General features: G+C 43.4%; 1 protein-coding gene across 1 annotated transcript in view; it reads right to left on the reverse strand.

The window, feature by feature from the left end:
• Nucleotides 1–604: 604 nt before the first annotated feature.
• LOC118422998 (ral GTPase-activating protein subunit alpha-1-like) overlaps nucleotides 605–1,067 on the reverse strand; it is an 18,137-nt gene continuing 17,674 nt past the window's right edge. Inside the window, exon 27 of the mRNA XM_035830925.1 lies at nucleotides 605–609. Within this exon, the coding sequence (XP_035686818.1) occupies nucleotides 605–609 (5 nt within the window). The remainder of the gene's footprint in view (nucleotides 610–1,067) is intronic.

The raw sequence follows: 1,067 nt of genomic DNA on the forward strand, positions 1-1,067 counted from the left end.
AAGTATGATATTACCTGTACATGTGTATCCATCTCCCTCATACCCAGTGTTACACGTACAGTCCTGACCGGTCCCAGGAGCCGCGACGTCTGCACAGGCAGCATTGGCATCGCATGGGTCGCCAGTACATCCGTCGGTATCTGTAAAAACAAAGGTAAATATGTGCATGGAAAATTAGTTTTGCTGCAATACCTTAGGAAGCCACTAGGGTCTCAATATCGAATTTGACCTTCGTTTTTCTGATCCCTACCAACATACCAGGTATCATCAGGATCATTCAAGGCTTCTCGAGTTAAGCTGTTAACAGACAGACAGACAGACACGCTCAAAACATAAGTTCTGGCGAAGGTAAGTATGATATTACCTGTACATGTGTATCCATCTCCCTCATACCCAGTGTTACACGTACAGTCCTGACCGGTCCCAGGAGCTGCGACGTCTGCACAGGCAGCATTGGCATCGCATGGGTCGCCAGCACATCCGTCGGTATCTGTAAAAAAAAAAAGAGGCAAATGTGCTCACGACTCGAATTATTTGATGCCTTTGGGCGCAGTAACATCGGTCGCGCGATCGTCGTACGACTTTGATGAGGTACGATTTTCAATCAGGCTGTAGCAGAGCAGACAAGAATCACAGATAGCCTTTTGTGTTTCGGGACAGCCTTACTCTGAAGGAAACATATATGTCTGCCCTCCCCCCTTCATAAAACACCTAAAGTTAGCAATAGTACGACGACCGCACCACCTTTGCAACCGTGCCCTTAGATGGAATTTGGCCTTAGATGAGATTTGGCCAGTGCAATTTTTCGTTTTCTAATACGTGTTATAACATGCGTGGTATTACATATTGTCAATGTTGACCGTCACTGAACTCAATTTTGTATTCAGCAACTTATAGTATTTTCTGGTCATATCATAGAGATATGGCCATTATGCTTTAAAAAAGTCATGACGACACATAACATGGTTTACAACTCTCTTCGTAGCAAAAAAAGACTAATAAGTGTGACAATAAAAACTATTGCCATGGCGACGGTTTTATTGCTTTTAAGTATTATTGATTGTTGT

Source organism: Branchiostoma floridae, chromosome 1 (assembly GCF_000003815.2).
Source record: "Branchiostoma floridae strain S238N-H82 chromosome 1, Bfl_VNyyK, whole genome shotgun sequence".
Lineage (NCBI taxonomy): Eukaryota > Metazoa > Chordata > Leptocardii > Amphioxiformes > Branchiostomatidae > Branchiostoma > Branchiostoma floridae.